Below are 21,883 nucleotides of genomic sequence, written 5' to 3' on the forward strand. Positions count from 1 at the left end.
GTCCGCGGCTCCCGGGGCCGGCCCTGGGCACACGGCGTTTCCCCCGGCGCCCCGCCCCCTCCGCCCCGGCGAAGGCGAGTGGCCGGCCCGCGCTGGGGCCCGCCCCCCGCCCACGTCGATTGGCTGCCGCGCTTGTCCGTCGGGAATCTATTTTAGATGAAGGGGAGGCGGTGCCATCCAGCCTGCCCCAGATCGTGTTTGCCACGAGCAGCCAACCAGTCGGGCCCTAGTGCGCGGGCCCGGAGCGATTGCGGGGGGGGGCGGCCAGTGTGCGCGACCCCACGGTCTGCTGTCCGGCCTCCCCTTCCCCCCCCCGCCGCCGCCCCCCGCGCGCGCGGACCCGAGGCGATATAGCCTGCCCTCCCCGGCCACCTCCTCCGGGTGGAAGCCGAGCGGCGGCCTCGCTGTAACGTGGAGGCGAAATGTAGCGAGCCGGGGGTCGCGGCTGGACGCTCTCCTTGGCTAAGGGTGGGAGGGACTCGCCGGGGGCCGAGGAGGACTGTCGAGGAGGAGGAGTGATGAGAAGAGGGGGAGCCCTGTACCCCCCGAGACCACGGGCTCCTGCTGCCTCTCGCCAGGCGCCCCCCTTTCTCCCGAGCGAGGGGCAGGTCAGTCCGCGGGGTCCGGGCCGGGGAGTGGCGGAGGGCGGGAGTCCTGGCGCGCGGCGCATTTGCGGATCTGGATCCGGGAGGCTGGCGGGGAGGCCGCCCAGTTCCTCCGGGTTCTGGCGCGGGGATACTGAGCCCGGCTTGCAGGCTCCCGCCTCGGGGCATCCGGGCTCTCTCGTGTGTGTGTGTGTGTGTGTGTGTGTGTTTGTGTGTGTGTGTGTGTGTGTGTGTGTGTGTGTGTGTGTGTGTGTGTGTGTGTGTGTGTGTCCCTGGAAAAAAAAAAAAAAGCGGGGACAAGTCTGGCTTGTGTCCCTCGAGCCCCTTGCAAGGGTAGGTGCCTGCCGGGAAGAAAGGAAGAGAGACAAGGTCTTGGGCGACCCAGATCCGTGTGCCCGGAAGGGGCCTTGCACTGCCTTGCTCAGAAGTTTCCTCTGGTCCCTAGTGGGGACCTTTGGAAGAAGCCGAGCCGGGTGAAGGAGATGGGAGAACGCATTGGTGCTGGTGCTGGTGCTGCCGCTGGTAGGAAGAGAAACAGTTCCCGTGGGTGGTTCCTGAGCTTGGTTGGGTGCAGCCTTTGCGAACCGGAGTCGACTCTAGGGTTCGGAGCACTTAGGGACTTGTTCATCTTACCCCGGTGAAGTCTCCTCACACTTATTTTCACTTGTAAGAGTTGTTTTGGTGGAATGGAATCAGGCAAGATCAAGCCTGGGGATTCTTTCTTTTAGTGAGGGACGGTAAGGTGTGGGGGGGGAGGTAGTAGTTGGGGGAACAGAGAGTTTTAACTTGCTGTTAGAGCAAGTGCATTTTGGCTTTTGTGCCTTGTTTGATGTGGGGGTTTTGCTTTGGGGTTGTGTGTGTTGTTTTGTTGTTTTATTTATTTTTAGCTCTTGCTTTTGTTTTCTGCTCTCGTGTTTTAAGAATTCCACTAAGTTCGACTCTCAGTAGTAACCCTGGGACACGGGACAAGCCTAGGAAACTGAAATGCGTGCATAATAACCAGCAGTTTTAGCCTCTTCCCCTTCAGTCGGAGATAGCTCCCTTGTCCTGTCTGACCAGCTCCCGGAGCCAGAGAGCAGGGGGGAGAGCAGCAGACGGAGGCCGGGATCCAAGTCAGCATCTGAGCTTTTAGTAACACTGTTGTCTCTCAAGGGCAGATCTGGGTAGGCCGCTGGCTCCTGGCCGTGCTCTGGCCGCTGCCCATTGCTCAGGGAGTCCTGCTATGGTTGTTTTATTTTTCCTCAGGGGCTAGGGCATTTGGGGGCCTGGGGGGGCCTCCCCTCAGCAGTCGGTCTCCCAGATGGTGAGTGTCAGCAGTTCCTCATGCAGTTATGCCTGTGTGGCAAGGAGCGTAGGACTGAATTTGTAACAGGCTCGAGGGAAGACCTCACCTAAACCATTTGGGATTGTTTTTGTGTTTTTGTTGAATGGTGTCAGGATCAAGCCTAGGGCCTCACACACGCAAGGCAAGTGCTCTGCTTCTGAGCTACGTGGCCAGCCCACTGATTCTTTGTGGTCATTTATGGTTGGAGAAGGGCCCCGGGACCATGAGACAGCTCAAAGTGATAGCACACTTGCTTTGCATGTAAGAAGTTCAGTTTTGATCAGCGCTAGGGACGGCCTCCAGACTAAGTAAATACATAAAAATGAGAAAGGATTTTTCTCCCAGGACATCCCTACCAGCCTCGGTGCTGAGAAGATGGCACCGTGGGCATCTTCCCAGGCCCCGACTGGCCCCCATCTAACTGTTTTGGGCCAGTGGTGATCCTCGGTTGGGGAAGGTGAGATGGGAAAGACTAGTCGAGACTCGGGGGGGGGGGCGGGGGACAGAGCTGGGCCCCCAGATGTTGTAGTGCCAGAATGAGTAATTATAACATTCCATTTAAAGGGGGGAGGGGTTGGCAGTGCCGGGGCGCAAACACAGAGCCTTACATGCCTGAGACAAGTAAGTGCTCTGTCACGGAGCCACGGCTCCACACCAGCGTGGGTCAGGTTAATGGAAAGACAGAGGCAAGCGCAAACTCCGGCCATCTGCGTCGGGGAGAATTCCAGGGCAAGCTGGCCCTGCCTGGCCCTCACGTTCTCCGCTTGTCTCCCTCCTTCTCACACAAGGTGTTCTACGCAGACGCGCCTCGCTTCAAGCACCAGGGATTGGGAGCAGTGCACGGTCTTCCCAGCGAGGAAGGAAACCTCTGGAGGGAAGGAGAGAGGCGACAGGCACTGGCCTTGGATGAGCAGAGCCTGAGGAGCTGCGGGCAGCCAGAGGAGGCCAGTCTGAGACGGGGCAGAGGGCCGCAGCCCCAGCTTAGTGCTGCCTTTTGAACAATCGGACCCACGCTGCTCTCTTGGGAAAGAAGGGCCACCTTCACGGGCACCCCACACTTGGCTGTGCCCTTCGGCTCTGGATGCCCCCTGCTCTGAGGAGCCGGCAGCTGAGAACCAAAGAGGAGGCCGGATCCAGATCCAGTTCCCCCTGCTCAGAGCGGCCGGCTGCAGTCAGGCGTCTGCACCCCTAGTGGCCGGCCGCGGCGTCTGGGGAGAACCTGCTGTTCCCCTCCAGCTCGGGGCTCCCTGCTTGATGGGGCTGCCTGTTGCTCGCTCAGCTTCGGCAGCGCCTGGGAGGAGCCGTGAGCCGTGGGAAGAGGTCCCACGGCACCCCAGCCTGGGTTCACCCCAAGACTAAGTCCTTCCCAAGCTAGAGCGAAGAGGGCAAGGAGAAGAAAAGTGCCGCCTTCCCGTCATGTCCTCTAAGCCAGAGCCAAAGGACGTCCACCAGCTGAACGGGACTGGCCCCGCCACCTCAGCCTGCTCTCCCGACGGCCCGGGCAGAGAGCCCCTGGCAGGGACCTCTGAGTTCCTGGGGCCCGATGGGGCTGGGGTAGAGGTGGTGGTGATTGAGTCTCGGGCCAACGCCAAGGGGATCCGGGAGGAGGACGCCCTGCTGGAGAACGGGAGCCAGAGCAATGAAAGTGACGATGTCAGCACCGACCGGGGCCCAGCGCCCCCCTCCCCACTCAAGGAGACCTCCTTTTCCATCGGGCTGCAAGTGTTGTTTCCCTTCCTCCTGGCCGGCTTTGGGACGGTGGCCGCCGGCATGGTGCTGGACATTGTGCAGGTAGGTTGGGGGGCAGGGGGTGTGTTGCACAGGCCTGCGCGCCCAGGCCTCCCCTGTCCTCTTGGAGCTGTCTGTCCAGCCCCCGTGAGAAGCAGCTGTTGCTTCCTAGAATACTGTTTTGTCTCTGGATCAGGTCCTCTGTTTCTTCTGGGTCTGCTTTCTCCAGAAGCCTGGAGGAAGCCCCATTGCCCCGGGAGTTGCCCAAGGCAGTGTTGCTTAACCAACGGAGAACAGGTTCCAAAGTGCAGTCCTGGGACTTGAGAGATGGAACAGGGTTGCCTGCCATCCTTCCTGGGCATTCCTGGCAAGCCCAGCCCAGTGGGAGACATTTAGAGGAGTGATCTCTTTACGCTTGATGTTCCTTTCACTTGGGGTTTCAAGGAGACCCAGAGCCGAAAGCTCAGTTTCAAGTCTTCCCCTCCATTCCCCTGCTGGGCAGGAATTTGTCTGGCTTCCAAGAGGGTCTCAGATGAAATGGGAATGTACTTAAAGGCGTTCAGTGTTGCTTATCAGTTCATAACCTTGGCATGTTCCCTTTGGGGAATTCGGGTGGGCACATGACGTTCCACACGTGGTTTGGGGGAGTTGGTGTCACGAGATCTGAAAGTGCTAATTGCATGACATAAATGGGGACAAATGTAACCAGATCCAGCCTGGCCCTTGCTCCTTACCTGTTTTTCATCACCCTGCCCTAGACAAAGAAGGTTCTTTGTGAGACGACTGGGTAGAACAGAGTGTAAGAATCGGAAGGACCTGGAAACTGAGTCAGAGGCGCTCTCTGGAGTGTGCATTAGGACTTTCCCAGAACCTCTGGGGCCAAGAGAGAGCGCAAGTCTTGTTTCCAGATAAAAGGTTTGGAAGCAAAGTAAGGCACGCAGAGCTTTCTGTAGGTGCTAAGTTCATCTCAGTTAATCGTCACATGTATCAAATTCCAGCTGAGTGTTGGGCTGTGTCCTAAGTACTCAGATATATTCGGAGGCTGGAAGAGCGCTGGCCTTGGTCCCCTGGGACTCCCCAGTGACCATGAAATCTCCCAAGAGCACGTAGAGATCAGCCTCCCCTCCCCCGTGCCAAGCCAACCATACATATGATGCGTGTGATGCTAAACTGCCGACGTGTCTCCTGAGGCCCCGCCAGGCACTTAGGACAGTTGGCTCTAGGTGGGTCCGTCAGTCTTCCCGGCTGCTTTGATGTGAGCCCTCAAGTCACACCTTGACCTTCCCTTGTGGGAAGAGGATGGTGCCTTGTGCTGGCCTTGTGCTGGTTCCCCTCTCCCTGATCTGTTTCCGTGGGCACTGTCCCTCGTGGAGGCTGGCACATCAGCCTAGACCCAGGAAGGCAAGCTCTGGGCCCCTCCCCCACGGCCGTCCCTCCTCCCAGGCCAGTGAGAGCCGGGGAAAGGAGACAGGGGGCCTGCAGCTCTGCCTCTTCATCACTGTCCTCTGGCCTTGGTTGTCAGAGTTTGTGAGCTTGGCCCCTGCAGAGGGTCCCTAGGAAGCCCCACGAGGGTGGCTTTATCTTCTGGATGAAAATGGAACAGGTGATGGGCTTTCCCGTACCCCGAGTGGTCAGATTTCATGGAGGTCCCGGGTGACCTGTCCCTAGCCAGCAGACTGGGGGCTCCTTGCTGGGCTCCCTGGCATGCCTCGTGCCTGTGGTTCATCAGATTTGGGAAGCTCGGCTGCCCTTTTCCTCTCTTGCAGAACAGGCTGGACTGGAGTCTGAAAGAGTTGCAGTTGTGTTCTAAAGTGAGCATGAACAAGCATTGCCCCTCCTGCAACACACACACACACACACACACACACACACACACACACTCGAGCCCGAGACAATGGGAGTCCACTGAGCCTGCCCACTGTGTCCATAGACATTTGGGTGTTTTGCTTTTTGGTTGTGTGTGTGTTGTTGTTTTGTTTATTTTTATCTGCTCTTGAGGCCCATCAGTGTGGCCCTGGGGCTGGCCCCAGAGCAGGGTCCAGCTGATGTGGCCACCCTGGCTCATTCATCTGTGGCTCACCCACAGCCTCCCTGCTATCCCTGCAGACAGCTGCAGTGAAACCTCAGCGGGGCGTAGGGTGCATAAGGACCAGGGAGAATCTCACACCACATTCAGAGAAGCAAAATGGTGACTGAATGTGGGACCACTTCCACGGGTCCCCTGTGCATCCCCCTTTCCAAGCACAGATGGCCTTCAGCAGACAGTCTGGGGTTGCTTGAGAGACAAGGGCTGTCTAGAAGAGAGGGTTGGGGTGGGTGTCCCCAAGTGCCTCAGAAGAACAAAAGTCCGTTTGGTTCAGATGTCCCCGGGCCCTCGTCTTTGCCCACTGCTGTGGCAGAGCCGTCTCTTCCTAGAGGCCCCTTTTGTCTGTCCTTATCTGGCCCTGTCCTCACTCCCTCTGCGCGCCAGCCTCTGTGCTAAGATAAGGCTGGTGGATGGGACCGAGCAGGACAGGGAGAGTGGAACCGCCTGTGCCCCAGCTCTCCCCAGCCCGCGGCCCAGGGCACGGAGAGCAGGACAGGCTTGGCGTTGAGGCTGAGCAGAGACCAGGCTGCGCTGTCCAGGCTGGTGCCCTGCCTCCTTGTTTGGCCTTGGGAAGCCACGGGGGCTTTGCACTGTCTTTCTCTGTCATCCTCTGTGAGCCTGAGGGTTCCAAGGATGTAAGCCAGAGGACGTGCCCGTCCTCCCGAGGAGCCCCAGCTGTTCTGACAGATGTCATCCTAGGCCCTCAGGAACGCCCCGTCACTTGTGAGGGTCCTGGGGCAAGGATCCCCTTCTCTCGGCTCCTCTGCCTTGCAGGGCACCTCCGTGGGGACTGAGAGGAGTGGGACAGAAGCGCCTCACCTTCGTGAGCCCGAGGATACTGGATTTCTAAGCAGGACATGCAGACTGGTTCTCTCTGACCAGCCCTTTCACTGCACAGCCTGCATGTCCACGAGGGCCCTTAGGAAGCCGGGGTAGGGGCGGCTCAGGCAGTGAGGGGTGAGCTCGACTTCCACTCTACCAACTGTCATCACCCCCCAAGATGACTCCAACCCAGCTCCCCAGCTTCTCCCAGGGGTGAGTGCCCCCCCTTTTTTTGGCTTTTTGGGTCATACCCAGTGATGCTCAGGGGTTACTCCTGATTCTGCGCCCAGGAATCACTCCTGGCAGTGCTCGGGGGATTGTATGGGATGCTGGGATCAAACCCGGGTTGGCAGTGTGCAGGACAAACGCCCTACCCTCAGTTCTATCGCTCCAGCCCCGGGTGAATGCTCTTCTACTGGGAGTAGAATGCCTCCTCTCTCTGGGAGTCTGGTCTTGTGCCAGGAGTGCCCCCTTCATGGAGCTCTGGAAGGGAAGAGGGCTCAGGCAGAACCCTGGAAGGCAGGCTGGGAGGAGGGGGGGTTGTGAGCCAGAGGATGTCAGGGATGGAAGACCCCTGTGAGAGAACTGGAGAGAGGGACCGGGGGCCGCTGCATTTGAGAGTTGGCGTGCAGCTCTGAGTCAGCCGTATTTCTGAGCGGGGGGAAGCAGGCTCATCGCTACCACCCATAGTCTTCAACCCAGTGAGCCTCACCCCAGCCCCCACAAGGAGGAGAAGGAAAGGGAAGCGGCGCTGCCTGTTGAAACAGTGGTGCGGATCTGTAGCTGCCAAGTGGGGGAGGGCCTCCTGGAACAGGCCCTTTTCCAGCCCCGGCCTGCTGAGCAGGAAGGGAAGGCGTCGGGGAGGGCTTGGCTGGCAGCTTGGCCCACGGGTTGGACCTGGGGGCAGGCACTCCCAGCCAGGATGAACAGGACGGGCCTGAATGCAGCCGCAGGAGCTAGGAGCCACGCACTGGGTGTTCCTGCATATTCTGCCCACCCCCATCTTCAGGGCCACCCCACCCCCACCCGCCAGCTACTTCTGGCTTGGGGGGGGTGCTCAAGTACTGTGAGGCTCCAGCCTTCTGTGCAGGTCGGTGAGCCTTGCATAGAAACTGTCCTCGGGGCTTCTTCCTCCCTGGCCTATTTCTCTCCTCCCGTGTCTGCTGAATCCCTTCCTCTCCAGCCCCTGTGGCAGTAGAAGGGCACTCAAAGGAGAGCGTTCACGGAGGCCGGGAGGATGGAGGGCTGCTTAGAGGGGCAGCCAGAGCGACTAAGCTGGACTGTGCACAGCTCTCCCTTAGTCAGTCATGACGGTAAACAGTGTCCTTACAAACAATTCAGAAATGTAGGGGCTGAGGGTGGTTGGACGCTTGCCTTGCATGGGGCAGGCATGGCCCTGGGTTTCAGTCCCGGCGCTGCCTGAGTCATGAACAGTTCAGACAAGATGCTTTGCCTATTCGGGTGTGTTTCCTTCTGGACTTCCTCACTGCCCACACACACACACACACACACGCACACACACACACACACACACACACACGTGCACGCGCACACGGGGCTGGTGGCTCGGGTGCCATGGAGGGGCTACAGCTTCAGCCCACCATGCTGAGGGGAGAGGGCGGGAGAGAATTCTTGCCCTCTCAGGGGCTGTTTGTCCAGTTTAGGCAAGAAAGGCGGGGGCAGAGCAGAGGGAGCAGGGCCCGCAGGGAGCTGGAAACCGGGGGAGGCACGCTCGTGTCCAAGAGTAACAGTCCCGAGTTCCACGGGGCAGTGAGCGCTGGCGGGGCCTGCCTGTCTCTGCGGGGCCCGGCCTGAGAAGGGATTCACATCCCGCCAGTGTTTGGAAAGGACCGGCTCTTCCTCTGGGCCCCTGAAAGCTCAGCAGTTGTGGGAGTCGGGGGGGGGGGGGTGTCCCCCTTCCACGGTCCTGAGCCTTCAGAGGGCATTTCCCTGTGGAATGCCTTGGCCTGGGCGAGGGGCCCAGGGCTCAGGAAAGGGCAGCATCTTGGTCTTGTCCTGGTGACCTGACTGGCCCTGCCATTCCCCATAGTCTTTAGAACTCCCTCCCCACCCCCCTACACACACACACACACACACACACACACACACACACACACACACACACACACGTCTTTGCCTTGTCTAACCCCCAGTACCCCCTTCCTGGCTCTGGCTCTGGCCCGCCCCCCCCCCTGTGCCATTGTTTGTGTTTTGTGTGTTTCTGGCAAACACATATGGTAGGACTTGGGCAGTAGCTCACAGGGCTGGAGCACAGCTTTGCACGTGCCTAACCCAAGTTTGTTCCCCAGGACTGCATGATCTCCTGGGCACTGCTGGCTGGGGCCCTCATGGTCCCACATACCACCGAACCTGGACATTGAGCTGTCTGTCCCAGAGGCCTAGGGCTTGCCGGAAATGATCACGCTGGGCCTCCTGATCGCTGGAAGGAGTAGGGGCTTCAAAAACAGAAGCCCTACATACCATAAAATTAGCCAGTAGAACGTGTTTTCTTTTTTACAACCACAGCTAATGTTATGAGCAAAACTCTTTTTAAGCATGCAATTCAGTGGTCTTAAGTATATTTACATTGTTGCAAAACGGATTTCCAGAACTTTTCCTTCTTATCAAACTGAAGTTCTGCCCCCATTAAACATTAACACCCCTTTCCCGCCTTCTTCTTACTCCCTGGCAACCGCCGTTCTGTGAAAGTGACTCCTTTAGATACTTCAGATATGTAGTTCTCGTATATGTGACTGACTTTTTCCCACTGAGCGTATGTGAACCTGGCAGGTGAGCACCGAGAGCCCCGCTACGGCAAGTGACAGGATCCCCTGCCTGATTCAGGCGACTGATTGTAGGTGTTGACTGTGTTTTTCTTACTCATGCATCCTTTGAAGGGAACCTGCCACTTCTGCGTCTTGACTGTTGTGAACAGAGCTGCAGTGAACTTCACTGCGCATGTGTCTGTTCCACATCAGTCTGAGTCCTTCCTGGCAGTCTTCAGCGTATAAACCCAGACATGAGAGCCATAGAGTAGTCTGATTCGTCATTTCTTCAGAATTTATCAATTCTCCATCACGGATGTGCAATTTTACATTCCCACCAACCACACACAGAGAGATGATACACTTTCTCCACTTCCTCTCCAACACTTGTTACCGTCCGGGTTTTCTATCCTAATTGGGCTGAGGTACTGGTTCATCGTTAGTGTGATGTACAACACGGCTGTATCGCGTTGGTACCGCAGTTGTCTGAAGAGACCATTGGCCCCGCAGGAGAGCTGGAGGCCTTGTTTAACTGAGTCCAGGATGAAGCTGGGCTCAGCACAGTGCGTCCTTCGCAAGCTGCCGTCTGAAGGATTCTGGGCTCGAGCCTGGAACCCAGTCCAGTGCTCTTCTTGCAGAGGTCCGCTAAGCAGACCCTGACCGAGCTAAGCAGCTATGGAAGGGCTGTGGGGAGAGGGGCCAGGGAGGAATAAAACCCTTCTCACAGAGGCCTGGGCCCACTGTCTTCCTTCAGAGCCTGTTCTGAAAACGGGTTGCTGTGGCCAAGGCCCAGAACCCTTGGAGATAGAAGCCAAACAAACCCTCACATCCACAGCCCAGCCCCATGCAGCCCGGCTCTCAACAGCTGAGACAACACCACCCAAGGCTGAGGCCACAGAGAAGCGGAACTAAGGCACAGGGTTTGGGGAGTGTGCTTTGGGGGGGATCACACAGCAGTCCAGAGCCTAAGCCAGCCTGGCGTCGCTGCACTCTGTCCTCTCTTGGCCTCGGCGCCTGAGCCAGGCCAGGGTCTCGGAGTTGGAAGAGCTGCTCTGCCTCGGCTCTGACCTGGGCGTGGACAGGTGGGGTGGGGTGCTCCCTGCTGAGGATTCCAGTTCCTCCCCGGCACCCTGATCCTATGCGATCCCGGTCCCTTCCACACAAAAATTCCTAGTTTTCTTGTCGCCTTGTAGCACTGGGAAGTCTTCCAGAAGGTGACGGAGGTCTTCATCCTGGTGCCTGCGTTGCTGGGGCTGAAGGGGAACCTGGAGATGACCCTGGCATCGAGGCTGTCTACTGCAGTGAGTATGGGAGCTGGGCACGGGGTGGGGGTGGGGGGGCAGGAGTGGGACAGGCAGGACAGTCCCTGCAGACCTTCTTTCTCAGCGCCCAGCCTGGAGTGCGGGACAGTGGTGGGCAGGTGGAGGGATGGCCCAGGCCGCTGTCCTGCTCTGGACCGGGGCTCCCTGCCCAGAGCGGTTCCCAGGCTTGCTTTCTGGATGTCCCCGCCGTTCCTGGACTGCTGCCCCACCTCCCGCTTCGCAAGCCGCCTCGTGACTGTTTGTGCAGCTTTGACAGGCCAGCGCCATGCTGGTCCCCCCATCTGCACAGATGGGGGCCTCCTCTGATCTCCAGCCCCGCTCTGCAGCTGGGCAGGAGCAGAGCCAGGCTTTTCCCGCCCTCTCCCCTTCTCCTGTCCCCCACGGCAGCCTGCTCTACCCGCCGCTCGGTGGGAAGGGGCCACTCCACCTTCCTGCCGTGGCCCTGGACCGGCCTGGGTGCACCTCAGCCATGTTTAGGAGGGGCCCGTCCAGGGAGGGAGGCGGAGGCAATGGGATCCTGAGGATCAGGGCGGCAGGTGCCAGGAATGTCCAAGAAGGCAGTAGAGAAGAGGCAGCCAGCCTTGCCCTCCCCCAGCTTGGCCCTACTCATGGCCCACCCCACTGCCCCCCTAACTCTTCCCGCTTTCGCCCGCCTGCCCAGTCCCGCACCGCTACTGGCCTTTCCTTCACGTCAGAGTCATTCTGACCTTGTTTGAGGCTTGGCTTTCCCTCTGCCCAGCAGCCGTCCTGAGAGAAAGGGCTACCCTAGGGACCCCCGCCCTGCCCCCACCCAACCGTATGGCTCAAACCTCTTGTTCCTTTCACCTGGCGCCACCCCCCAACCCTGCTTCCCTTTCTGGGGGACCTGTCCGGCCCTAGAGTCTCAGGCCAGGCAGGGTCCTCCTGAGGGAGCTGCAGCCCCTTGCCCTTCCTCTCCCAGGCCAACATCGGGCACATGGACACACCCAAGGAGCTCTGGCGGATGATCACTGGGAACATGGCCCTCATTCAGGTAAGAGCAGGGACCAGGAGGCCAGCCCCACTTCCCCCGTGAAGACCCTGACATCCTGCACGTTCCATGTCAGCATCACCCTCCTGTGACGGGGTGCGGGGTTTTGAGAGGCACAGAGCCAGAGAGAAGAGCTCATGGGTGCCAGCCCCCTGTGACCCCCCCTCCCTGCAAGGCTACACAGAGGTACTGGACGAGGTGCCCCAGGCCGTGTCTCAGACTCTTCAGTCCCTGTTGTGCCTCTTGCTGGTCTGCGGGGCACCCCTATTCACCAGTATTGTTTCCTGGGCCCCTGCCGCCTGCACTGCCCAGGCCCCATGTCTGGTTCGGGCCTTCCTGCAGTGCCAGGGCTGGCTGAGGGCTCCAGGAGGCAGCTAAGCAGTGCTCTGCTAGAGGCTCCCCAAGTCAGCAGCCCCCTCTGCAGGTGCAGGCCACGGTGGTGGGCTTCCTGGCATCCATCGCAGCTGTCATCTTTGGCTGGATCCCTGATGGCCACTTCAGTATCCCCCATGCCTTCCTGCTCTGCGCCAGCAGTGTGGCCACCGCCTTCATTGCCTCTTTGGTTCTGGGTAAGGAAGGGAAGGGAGCGCCAGGGGTGTAGGAGGGGCTCCCAGGGGTGACCACCAAGCCCGGCATCTCACCTGCCTGGCTGCTCACTTCCTCCCCAGGTATGATCATGATTGGAGTCATCATCGGCTCTCGGAAGATTGGCATCAACCCAGACAACGTGGCCACACCCATTGCTGCCAGCCTGGGTGACCTCATCACCTTAGCACTGCTCTCAGGCATCAGTTGGGGACTCTACCAGGAGCAGGGTAAAGGCTGAGCAACACACACACACACACACACAGACACAGACACACACACACACACACACACACACACACACCCCACCCCCAACCCAAAGGTTGTGGCCAGGAATGACTTCTGGGGGCACTGGGAGAGATGGTAGAGGTCTTGTCAATCAATGGGCAGGATTATTTCCATGTCAGTCAATGGGCAGGATTATTTCCATGTTCTTTCTTTATTTATTTTGCCTTGGGTGCCACACCTGGTGATGCCCAGGGGCGTTATTCCTGGCTCTATACTCAGGATTACTCTTGGCAGTACTCAGTGAACCATATGGTATGCCAGGGATCGAAGCCAGTTGGCCTCCCTACCTACTGTAGTATTGCTCCGGCCCTTCCTTCCATGTTCCTAACTCTTTGGTTAGAAGGCGGTTTGTGCCAATAAGAGAGGCAGAGTGCTTCATTCAGAGTGCCTTCAGAATATAGGCCGTCGTTGGGGCAGGAGAAAAAGAGGCTACAAAATCAATTCCTGATCCCGTGGATATGTCCTTTCCTTGGAGGGGTGGGGTGGAAAGCAGGCAGGGAAAAGTGGCACCTTCTTGCAAATTGCAGGGGGAGGGAGAGAGTGCTGTCAGGCTTGCGGAGTCAGCAGGCAGCCATGAGTCTGGTCTGTGCTCCTGAGAAGCCCCACGGGCCCCACCTGCCTCCGGGCACACCGTTAGCATCCAGGGGGGCCAGTATGTTCACAGGCCTGTCACATGCTATTGCTGTTGGGACATTTGCAGGCTGAGTTTGGAGGGTTGGGACGGCTGAGAGCAGGACCCACGATTATCATCCTCCTCTGCTCTCTGCCTCCCCCAGAAAACTGGCAGTACATCTACCCGCTGGTGTGCGCGTTCTTCGTGGCCCTGCTGCCTGTCTGGGTGGTGCTGGCCCGCCGGAGCCCAGCCACCAGGGAGGTGCTGTACTCGGGCTGGGAGCCTGTCATCATCGCCATGGCCATCAGCAGGTAGGCACGGCCCCGGCGCTGCCCGCTCCACCCCGCCCCAGGTCCTGAAGAGAGGGAGGGTGGAGTCCATCCGAGAGATCCCTTCACAAGTGTGCTTGTCACATGTCCTTCTTTTGAATGTGACAGAAACCATCCGGAATGGGTTTCGTGGGAAATAAAAATACGTGGAACGAAAAAGTTCCCAGCTGGACTCGGCAGAAACCGTCACCGGGGCTGCAGCATCCTTCTCTCTCTGCTCTGTTTTATCCTGGGACAGCCCTTGGGCCGAGTTTAGACTCTACTCATCTCTGAGCTGATGCACATCCAGCCACAGCCTGACGGAGTGCAGTGGCCTGGGCGCTGAGCTGTGGCTGGAGGGACCGGGCCAGGCTTCACCAGAGCAGTGTCTGCATGAGAGCCGCCGTCCCCAAGCCAAGCGCAACACCAGTACTGGAAGCAGAGTGCTCCCCAGACCTGTCTGAGGGTGCTCCTGGCCAGCTTGGGGGTAGATGCAGGACCCTTAGCTGGTCCTGTACACCTACCAGGGTGGTACAGACCACTGTGGGCTCCGGGCCAAGTCTGTGTGTCAGGGGCAAGGGAGACTAGGACGGGAAGAGGGGGTCGCCAGGAGCTAGCCACTGCCTTGTTGGGGCCACACGGGCCTGGCTGTCCCTCGCGGAGCTGGACCGCCCCTTCACGGGCTCCTGTGTTGTTTTATCTCTGTGTCTGCAGTGTGGGAGGCCTCATCTTAGACAAGACTGTCTCCGATCCCAACTTTGCGGGAATGGCTGTCTTCACACCTGTGATTAATGGTGAGGTCTTGGCACGCCTGGGGATGAAAGGGAGGCTTTGGGGCAGGGGGTTGTTACAGGCAGGAAGACTTGACGGCTTGAAAGAAAGCTGTTCACAGAGGCGGAAGGTGGAGGCAGCCAGAGATCAGCAACCAAACGCTTGTCCCTCGAGAGCCCAAGGGCAGAGATCATGTATGACCCAGGTGACCGCCCAGGATCCCAACAGGGCTAGAACCAGGATGGAAAGGATCTTTCTGATCACCTCCTGGTGCTGGCCGCTGGCCAGGGCAGTCCCATTCTCAAAGTCAGCCTTGGAGGACCCCCAGCAGAATGAGGGGGGCTGGAAAATAGGCAGGGCTGAGGGTGGCAGGCCCTGGAGAAGAAGCAGCATGGGCACACACAGCTACCTTAGTGTTCAGCTGCACGGCGGCTGCCTGGAAGCAGCGCCTTCACCCGCCCCTGGCTGCTGGGAAGACAGGTGCTCCGCTGACCACTAGGGACAGAGGTCAAATCTTGGGGCCTGCACATGTGCCAAGTCCTTCCCACACACTCAGCCACGTCTCCAGGGAGGGGAGGAGGGGCAGAGCCTGGAGGTCTTCCTGGAAAGGGCCGTCTTCCTTTCCGCTCTCTCACTCCTGGGGATGAGTGATTGGGTCTTGCCCTGGCAAAGCCTCAAGGAAGACTGAGGACAAGGGTCCCCCAGAGGAAAAGAGGCTCATGCCCCTCCCGCTTCTCCCTCCCCGGTCCTGTGTGTCTCCACAGGTGTTGGGGGCAACCTGGTGGCGGTGCAGGCCAGCCGCATCTCCACCTTCCTGCACATGAACGGGATGCCGGGGGAGAACTCCGGGCAGGCCCCCCGCCGCTGCCCCAGTCCCTGCACCACCTTCTTCAGTCCTGGTAATGGCGAGGCCCAGCCCGGGAGGGAAGGAGTGATCAGTTGCCTGGGGGCTGGGAGGGGGCTCCAAGGGGCTGCTGGAGCAAGGCTTTGCAGGCAGCAGGCCCAGGATCAACCCCCAGCAACACAGGGCTCCCAAGCACAGCTGGGAGTGAGCACCGAGCTGGGAGTAACCCCTGATCACTTTGAACATGGCCTGAAGCCAGAAATATAAAGGGCAAAGAAGAGCCGGGCTGAGATGTGCAGAGCGGAGCCTTCTCTGTGGGCTGCATGGGGGAGCCAGGCCAGGAGGGGGTGCTGTCCCGGGACACGGCAGAAGGGTGTGGGAGGGTGAGTCTCACAGCCCTGGCTGACTAGAGGGCTTCTGGGGGCCTCCTCACCCCTCTCTCTGCTGCTGCCAGATGTGAATTCTCGCTCGGCCCGAGTCCTCTTCCTGCTCGTGGTCCCAGGACACCTGGTGTTCCTCTACACCATCAGCTGCATGCAGGGCGGCCACACCACGCTCACGCTCATCTTCATCATCTTCTACATGACCGCGGCACTGCTCCAGGTACGGCGCCAGGGCAGGGCATGAGGAGGGGCCGGGGCGGCCGGCAGGGACCGAGGCCCGCCTCTCCCCAACCAGCCTGCTCTGGAACTTGTTCGGCAGTGGTCCTCGGGCAGGTGAGAGGATGGAGTTGAGGGGAAGGTTCTCAGCAGGGAGCTTAGCTGGGCACTTGCATCAACCATACGGGCCTGGCCACAGAACTCCACGCAGCTATTTTGCCTATGGGTCTTCCTCAAGGAACTTTATTTAAATAAAGGGCCTCACAGGTTTAAAAAGTGTTAGAACCACCAGTAATCCTGTCCGTTGTGCTATTGTCTGTTGCACGGCACACACATGCAGAGTATGCGTGTGTGTGCTTGTGTCTGTGTGTGTTTGTGTGTGTGGGTGGGGGGCGGCGGTGTCAGGCACTGAATCCAGGGCCTCACACATGTAAGGCATGTGCGTTACCACTGAGTTATGTCCCTAGCCTGCCTTGCTTTTTTCACTTCCAAATTTCTACATTTTTGAGACCCTTCTGCAGCCTGGTTTTTCACAGCCATGTTCTCCTGCATTGGGCCAGCAGATGCTATTCTGGTTGGTAAACATTCCTCCAGCCCCCTCCGTCACTTCAGAAGAGGTTGTTTGTTAGGAACTCCTGGCAAGGCTGGCTGAGCCGAATCCCCACAGGAGACACCAAATTACTACTTTCCCTTTCCGGGACTCAGTGCCTGCTTCCATTCCCTCCAATTCCCTCCACTTGGCTGACCAAGTGTCCGAGCACAGTTTGGGGCACTGCTGCCACTGCTAGAAAGGTGGGCCTAATGTGGCCAGGGCCACACAAGGTCCTGGATGTAGGTATACCAGGCACAGGGGAAAATGAGGGCGCTAGGACGGTCACTTTGGCTCCTTTGACAAGACAGGAGACAAGCTGAGCTTGACTAAGTCTGTTGTAGCTCATGCTCCTGCCTTTCAGGCAGGATTTGTACACTGTATTTACGAAGTACAGTCGAGAGAAAAATCCTTAGAAATGAAGGTGTTGCTGCTTTGCCATTAGAAACGATGTGTTTTCACAGAGATACTGTAATTTGGAGATCTCAAATGCTAGAAGTCATGCTGGTATATACAAGATGTACTCTGCCTGATCCGGTATTCAGATCAAGTGCCTCTTAAGTGCCACAGAGCCCACTTAAAAGTGCATGTGCATGTGAAAGAGACCAGAAATAGTACCAGGATTAAGGTACTTGATCCCCGGCACCACATATGGTGCCCTGAGCACTGCCAGGGGTTACTCCCAAGCACAGAGCCAGGCCACTGAGCACTGCTGGATGTGATCCCCAATAAAGTATATGAGAGGGCGAGGGAGCTGGCTCAGATTGATGCTCTGCATGCAGCAGCCCTGGCTTTGATCCCTGACCCCATATGGTCCCCCAAGTATTGACCTAGAAGAAGCTTCACCACGTGTGACCAAACACCTAAAAACAAAAAGTACACATGATGGGACCAGGTATCTGGCTCAAGAAGTAGAGCACATGCCTTGTATGTTGTATGTATGTTGCGTGTGGGAGGCCCTGGGCTTGATCCCTGGCATCACATGTTATCCAGGCACACACTGCCAGGTATAGCTCTGGTGGCCACCAGCCTCAGGTCCACTGCTAGGAGTAGCCCGGGCCCCAATTGGACACCTCCCTGGTGGGAGTTATCCAAAAATAAAACTACCGGGGCTGGAGCAATAGCACAGTGGGTAGGGTGTTTGCCTTGTACGCAGCCAATCCGGGTTCGATTCCCAGCATCCCATGTGGTCCCCTGAGCACCGCCAGGAGTAATTCCTGAGTGTGTGAGCCAGGAGTAACCCCTGAGCATCGCCGGGTGTGACCCAAAAAGAAAGAAACAAAACCTACCAATGAAAGTGCGGGTTGTTCCAGTGCCGCTTGCCGCCAAGGAGCTCAGGAGATTGTGCCTTCCACGGGCTCCCGACAGCTGCCCCACTACTGATTCTGGGCCCATGAGCACATGGCCTACATTCTAATCTAGATCACTCTTCATTATCTCTAGCGACGGAAGGGAAGCAAGAGCACTGAAAAAGCAGCAGCTAATCCAAATTATCTATACAAGGGGAAGAGCCAATATACCTGTCGGACACGGGAGGGCGGGATCAGGCGCGGTGGGCGAATGACTGGGACCTGCCCGGCGGGGAGGGGGTGCTCCGAACTAAAAAAAAAAATAAAAATAAAAATTAAAAAAAAAAAAAAAAAAAACAAATTATCTATACACAGTCAGCTTTATATTTAGCTGACTTATTTGTCGTTCTACTTTTCTAGAACCAATGTTAAAATAAACTGCGCTTGTTGAGCCCACACCAGCAGAATGGAAAGGGTCAGGAAGAAGCCAGCTTGGGACAATCGGCTGTTACTCAGACAACTGTGCTGGCAGCAGCCTCAAACAGTGTCCTTATTCCACTCTGCACAGCGAAGAAATCCCCAATGAGAAGCACGCCCCACCCCAAGCCCCGGCCAAGCTCCCGGGGAGTGGGGGGGGGGGGGCAGCATGGCAGGAATTAGAGTGACCCGTCCTTGGATCAAATGACCCAGAATCAGAGGCAGAAGGCTGAGTTCTGACACTGAGGAGCGTTTCCTTTGGGAAACCCCTGATTTGATAAATTTAGGAGCAAACCCCACTAGCGATAGGGAACCTCAGACATGGCAGAGGACCTTCTTTCCGAAAGAGCCCTCATGCTTTAGAAGTGCTTGACTGGGGCTGGAGCAATAGCATTAGCAGGTAGGGCATTTGCCTTGCACGCCACCGACGAGGGTTCGATTCCCAGCATCCCATATGGTCCCTGAGCACCGCCAGGGGTGATTCCTGAGTGCAGAGCCAGGAGTAACCCCTGTGCATCGCCAGGTGTGACCCAAAAAGCAAAAAAAAAAAAAAGAAAAGAAAAGAAGTACTCAACTGGTCACTGGGGGGCGGGAAGCAGTGCTGGGATGCTGGGAGGTGAGCTGCCATGCTGAGGACTGGGGCCACCAGGGGCCACCAAGCCTGGCGCAGTGCTGTGGCCTCTGGCTCCCCCTGGAGAGAGGGGGTGACTATAGCCCAGGCCTTCTCCCCCCCAGGTGCTGATTCTCCTATACATCGCAGACTGGATGGTTAACTGGATGTGGGGCCGCGGCCTGGACCCGGACAACTTCTCCATCCCCTACTTGACAGCTCTGGGGGACCTGCTCGGCACAGGCCTCCTAGCCCTCAGCTTCCACGTGCTCTGGCTCATTGGGGACCGAGACACAGATGTGGGGGATTAACTTGCTCCCAGCCTTCTCCCCACCCCCCTGCACTTTCTCTTTGGAATATTTCCTGGGTTCCCTCCGCGCCCTCCACTCCACACTCCACCTCTTTCTAGGACTTCACTTGGATACCAGATTCTCATTATTTTCAATGGGAATGTTTATACATTGAGCCAGGTCTATAGAGCAAGACTTCGGGAAGGACAGATGCCGAGAGCAGCGGGACTAGTAGACTTTTGAGACAATCACCAAGTGCACTTCCCTGGAGGAGCCCTCCAGGTGGGTGGACCGTGGCAGGGCGTTAGCTCCAGCACCCTCCGTCTCAGCCCTCAGGAGAAGCCTTTATGAACAGGCTCTGGTTTCTAAATTTTGTGTTGCTTTTTTTTGCTGGACAGAGGAATGACTCTCTCCATCCCACACCCTATAGAAGCACCTATTTTTTTTTTTTCCCAGACATGGACCAACTCAAAGCCCTGGGCCTGTATGCCCTTAGCCTCTTCTTGCCCTCTCTTCTGCTCCAGTGTGAGGTGATCTGGCTCATGGGAGGAGGCCGTGCCCTTTCCCCAGCCGCCCGGCCAGCACTCCAGGCCTCCCTCTGAGCTTCCCGCCTGACACAGTGGCCTGCTCTCTGCTGCCAGTGTCCTCCCAGACCGGCCAGAGGTTGATCCTCCCCCTCTAAGCACTCCTTTCCCCAGAGCTTTCCAGGTTGGCTTCTGAGATTTAGGGTGTGGGAGGTGCAGAATGCTGAGAGGTTAAAGCAACCAGGGTCTCTCACTGCTACGGCTTCTCCTGGGGCCAAGTGCGTGGTCACCTTAAACACCGTCCTGTCTTCAAATCATTTTTTTTTTGTCATGCCTGAGGGGTTAGCTTTCCTCCTTAGTCTCTTGCTTTGCTCACAGACCCTCATCATTCATTCATTCAACAAATACACAGGCTTCTGAGGCTTGGTCGTGAGCAGTATTTAGAGTCTGTGTTTGGGGCACTGAGTCCCAGTGACAAAAAAAAAAAAAAAAGCAGCTCTGACCTCACAGTCCCCACGTAAAAGGCAGAGAACACTCCTCACCTGCAGCACCCAGCCAGGTTCTCCCCCGGTCAGATCCCCCCCATCCCACCCCCACTGCATTCCTGTTCCTCCGCCTCTCCTTCCCTCGGCCTTGCCTCACTGGCCACCCGCAAGCGGACTCAGAACAGGCAGGCTGGACACCTCCTCAGCCTTGTGCAAAGTCGGGGAAACTTTGGCTCCTCCACATCTTCCCACACACACGATAAACTGGAAACTTCTCCACACCCCCGCAGGTACAGATCCAGGCACAGGGGTTCAGGCTTTTTCTGACCTCAGCCCTCCCCACTGTATCCTGAAGGGCCCCCCCCACTTCCAAGGGTGATTTGGCACTGACCCGTCCAGTAACACCAGGCCAACCCCAGGAAATAGCCCCTACCTCCAGAGAATTGCTTTTCTCTTCCTCCTTTTCTACCCAGGTCACATTTTGGAATCTAATCCCTTAGGGTTGGAAGGAATCGTAGTGATTATGTAATTGGAATTGTGTCGAACAGAGTCCAACATCAGCCTGGGCTCAACTGTGCTCCTCCTCGAGGCCTCCTTCCATCTTCCATCTCGAAACATGTTTGCACACAAACTCCTGTACACACCAAAACCAAGCCCCATGTCCCACATAGTCTCCAGTTACCTCTGCCCTCCTTCACCCCTGTTTTCTCTGGAGTTTAGTCAGGCCTACCCTGGGAGACTCCTAAGCATCTTCCTTTTTCTGAAAGGCTGGGAGGGTCAGCATGCCCCAGGCCTTACGCAGTGAGAGAGGGAGGACCAGGCTGAGCGGGAAGGAAAGTGAACTTGACTTTCTTGCAAGGGTTCCTTTCCCCTGATGACACAAACTGCATGTAAGGAGCGACATTGGTTTACTCCTGTATTCTTAAAAAGTTACAGAACTGTGTCTTAAGAGAATTATTTATAGTTAATATAACTGAATTGACAAATGTCAACGTAACTGATAAATTATATTTGGTAAAATAAAGAGGACGTTTATTTAGGTGTTTGGTGTTTGCTGTGTAGCTCATCAGAAAGCCACTTCTGCTGTTCCTTGTGGTCCCTCTAGTCCCATACCCCTCCGAAGCAGGGTGAGACATGAACCATCTCTTCAGTACAGAGTGGAAGACAACGCCCATTGGTCACTGCAGAATACCAGTGGTGCTCTGGGCAGACTCCAGAAGCCAATACAAAGCTGGCAAGACTGAGTTTTTTCCCTGGCACAGTGTGGTCACCTGAGCACTGCACACACAGTAAACCTGAGCACAAAGCCAGGAGTAGCACCTAAGCAGCACCAGGTATAGCCACATAATGAAACAGGCCGCCTGGGCCTTGACTGGGTTAAGGACATAGTGTTTCCCAAGGTGGTAATGGCAACTCTGGGGGCCACTGGCCTATTCAAGCCTTGGAGTTTAGACAGGGCTCCAAATAAGTTTGGGGACCTCTGCTTTGGGGAAGTTAAGGTTCCTTCCCTAAAAGCTGGGCAAGTTCAAATAGTAAGCGCTATTATCTGCTAAGTACTTAGTGTGTTATTATGCTCAACAGTGTGCTCAACCTTATAAATTCTTCAAAATTTACAACTGCCTCAGAAGAACTTGGAGTCAAACAAACCCAAAATTGCAACAAAGCACTTACCCTTCCTGAGCTGCTTTTTTGACTCAAAAGCTGCTTTATTGCTTTTAATACCTATTTCCTGCTCAACAAGATCACACACTCAAAGCACTCTATCTGGCACATAGAAAACCCAAAAATAAGAGTTGTGAGGTGCAGAGGGGGTTAGCCACTGACCAGGGAATGTCAGTATCCCTGGTCTTGATGACCAAGGCTGACCATCTCTGTATTCATCCAGGATTTCCAGGTTCTTCAATATTTTCCGAGATGACAATATTGAGTTCCACACGGGCAGAGCCTGGC

General features: G+C 57.0%; 1 protein-coding gene across 3 annotated transcripts; it reads left to right on the forward strand.

Annotated features, from left to right (window-relative positions):
• The first annotated feature begins 205 nt into the window (after positions 1-205).
• Positions 206-20,974, forward strand: SLC41A1 (solute carrier family 41 member 1). 3 transcript variants are annotated; one of them, XM_055144601.1, is made up of 12 exons: positions 888-1,127; positions 2,275-2,386; positions 2,718-3,720; positions 10,524-10,631; positions 11,593-11,664; positions 12,086-12,230; positions 12,330-12,476; positions 13,311-13,458; positions 14,170-14,249; positions 14,991-15,125; positions 15,525-15,673; positions 18,760-20,974. In XM_055144601.1, the coding sequence occupies exons 3-12, from the start codon at positions 3,346-3,348 to the stop codon at positions 18,943-18,945; spliced, it is 1,545 nt and encodes a 514-aa protein (XP_055000576.1). In that variant the 5' UTR covers positions 888-1,127; positions 2,275-2,386; positions 2,718-3,345; the 3' UTR covers positions 18,946-20,974. The 3 variants fall into 3 exon arrangements, with proteins under 3 accessions (XP_055000575.1, XP_055000576.1, XP_055000577.1); XM_055144600.1 differs by lacking the exons at positions 888-1,127; positions 2,275-2,386 and adding an exon at positions 206-608; XM_055144602.1 differs by lacking the exon at positions 2,275-2,386.
• Positions 20,975-21,883: the final 909 nt, after the last annotated feature.

The sequence above is a fragment of the Sorex araneus genome, chromosome 7 (genome assembly GCF_027595985.1).
Source record: "Sorex araneus isolate mSorAra2 chromosome 7, mSorAra2.pri, whole genome shotgun sequence".
Lineage (NCBI taxonomy): Eukaryota > Metazoa > Chordata > Mammalia > Eulipotyphla > Soricidae > Sorex > Sorex araneus.

Excerpts from the sequence above, each read along its gene's own strand:
- SLC41A1 (XM_055144600.1), top strand. The coding sequence starts at position 3,346 with ATGTCCTCTAAGCCAGAGCCAAAGGACGTCCACCAGCTGAACGGGACT. Across the intron at positions 11,665-12,085 it reads GGAACATGGCCCTCATTCAG|GTGCAGGCCACGGTGGTGGG; the intron begins GTAAGAGCAGGG and ends CCCCCTCTGCAG. Across the intron at positions 14,250-14,990 it reads CTTCACACCTGTGATTAATG|GTGTTGGGGGCAACCTGGTG; the intron begins GTGAGGTCTTGG and ends GTGTCTCCACAG.